The sequence below is a fragment of the Myxocyprinus asiaticus genome, chromosome 31 (genome assembly GCF_019703515.2).
Source record: "Myxocyprinus asiaticus isolate MX2 ecotype Aquarium Trade chromosome 31, UBuf_Myxa_2, whole genome shotgun sequence".
In the NCBI taxonomy this organism is placed as follows: Eukaryota; Metazoa; Chordata; class Actinopteri; order Cypriniformes; family Catostomidae; genus Myxocyprinus; species Myxocyprinus asiaticus.
Window position 1 is genome coordinate 43,227,725 of NC_059374.1, and position 2,500 is coordinate 43,230,224.

General features: G+C 37.1%; 1 protein-coding gene across 1 annotated transcript in view; it reads right to left on the reverse strand.

Annotated features, from left to right (window-relative positions):
* Window positions 1-2,500, reverse strand: part of LOC127421822 (chloride channel protein 2-like) — a 24,587-nt gene that overhangs the window by 15,219 nt on the left and 6,868 nt on the right. Inside the window, exons 6-7 of the mRNA XM_051664969.1 lie at window positions 1,903-1,980; window positions 1,539-1,617 (exon numbers count right to left, since the gene is read on the reverse strand). Of these exons, the coding sequence (XP_051520929.1) occupies window positions 1,539-1,617; window positions 1,903-1,980 (157 nt within the window). The remainder of the gene's footprint in view (window positions 1-1,538; window positions 1,618-1,902; window positions 1,981-2,500) is intronic.

Consider the following 2,500-nt stretch of genomic DNA (forward strand, 5'->3'; position numbering starts at 1 on the left):
ATTCGTGTCCATAAGTATTTGTACGTAACATGTACACATATTCTTGTGTGTTTGGATAGACACTGAAACATACAATGTTAATGTGTTGACATCTCAAATGTACACTCTTTTACTCTTGTACAACAAGTCATTGTTTACTCACCCCTGTGTTGTTATAACTCTATATGACTTTCTTTCTTTTTCTCAACACAAAGGGAGAAATTGTGAATAAATGTTGTGCTCAGTGATGTCATACAGTGGCAGTTTATGGTGACCACCTCTTCAAGCTTCAAAAGAACACAAAAGTATAATTCAGAAGTCTAATAAATTATTCCATGAGACTCATGATTGTTATGAAAGCATCCGATAAGGTTTGGTGAGAAACAAACTGAAACCTAATGTATTATTTAGTGAAAATGTTCACTGACCGTTGATCTCCTGTGTGCGTTCATGATAGGGCATGAGAGCAACAGTTCATGCAGTGCCTCGCGATATTGGGGCGTTCAAGCGAAAACACGTTTTGTTTATCTAAAAACAGGTCCTCCACAGTGATAGTGACAACAGAACACAACACAGCTGCACACAAAACAGTGAACAGAACTTATTAAACATGTCTGAAGAGTTTGTAGTTGAAGAATTGATGCATTTCTATGCCCAGCCTTATTTTTTTAACAGAGTACTCAGAAATCAAACAGAAACATAGAGGAGGATACAGGCAGCCACAGTCACACCGTGTCCTAACCTGACAGCAAACGACACACAATAAAAGGTATATTGTACAATGTTAATCAGAGTTTTCGTACTAACCAGCAGTGATGAGCAACGGTACATTCTATCGATCGCTTGTTTTCTATTTTCGGCATTGTGCGGGTAACACCATCCGCTGTGAACTGGCACCGGTCCAAGAACTTTTTTAAAAAACAAGGCTGGGCATAGAAATGCATCAATTCTTCAACTACAAACTCTTCAGACATATTTAGTAAGTTCTGTTCTCTGTTTTGTGTGCAGCTGTGTTGTGTTCTGTTGTCACTATCGCTGTGGAGGATCTGTATTTAGATAAACAAAACGGGTTTTCGCTTGAACGTCCCAATGTCGCGAGGGTGCTGCGTGAACCATTGCTCTCGTTTTCACTAAATAATACATTCGATTTTGGTTTGTTTCCCACCAAATCTTATCGTATTCTTTCATAACAATCATGATTCTCATGGAATAATTTATTAGACTTCTGAATTATACTTTTGTGTTCTTTTGAAACTTGAAGAGGTGGTCACCATAAACTGTCATTTTATGACATCACTGAGCACAACATTTTTACACAATTTCCCCCATTGTGTTCAGAAAAAGAAAGAAAGTCATATAGGGTTATAACAGCACAGGGGTGAGTAAACAATGACTGAATTTACATTTTTGGGTGAACTAATCCTGTAAGATTGGTGTGAACTGGAATTGATGGAACCTATGTGAGGGTACCTCGGTAGGTCACCAAGTGCAAAAGCGATAACAGCAATACACACACACACACACACACACACACACACACATACACACTGTGTTCTCACCTCCAATGGGAGCTCCAAAGCAGCATCCAATCCCAACAGCACAGCCAGTTGTGATCATTTCAAGGTTCCTCAAATCATTCTGTTCAACACAAACACACACAGACACACACACATACACACACACTTAGCTATGTAAATGTGGGTATACCATAGACTTCTATTGTTTTTATATAAAATTAATTATAATGACTGCAGACTAACCCTACCTCTAAAAGAATACGTTTTTCTTTTTCAGATTTTTTAAGAAAACATGATTTATTTTATTTATGACTTGTTATGAATCACTTGAATTTACAGGTTATAAACGCTTCATATAAAGCTGTCAAAATACCATACTGCATTGTAATATTTTTCTTTAAATTACCTTATAAATACTACTAAATAAAGACATGAACTTGCAGAGAAGAGCAGCACACATACTGCCAATGTGCACAAACGGCCCCTACAGGAGAAAAAACACACAAAAACACATTAAAACGAAATCACTTAAATTAAATTCAATTATGATCAATGAAACTGTTTACGCTGGCAGTGGCTGGTGAAGCATGTCAAATCATGCATTTAATAGACGGACACCCTGTTTTCATTGTGACCACCTAAACAGCTACTCCAGACATTTTATTTCCCCATCTGTATAGAATAAAATGATTTTATTCACTAATATAATGTTTGTGAATTTATTGCTATGAACTTTATTAGTTACATTCCTGCATATAGAAAGAAACTGAAAGCAGTGAAGTCTGGGAAACCATAAAGACATGGGCTACTGAAGCAATTGAAGAATTACAACAATGCCTCAGTGCCACAGACTGGGATATGTTTAAATCATGTACCCACAGTATGGATGAGTATACAGACATAATCACATCCTACATCAGCTTCTGTCAGGAAAACTGTATCCCCACTAAAATCATCACCTACTTTTCCATCAACAAACATTGGTTCAATGCGGAGCTCAGACA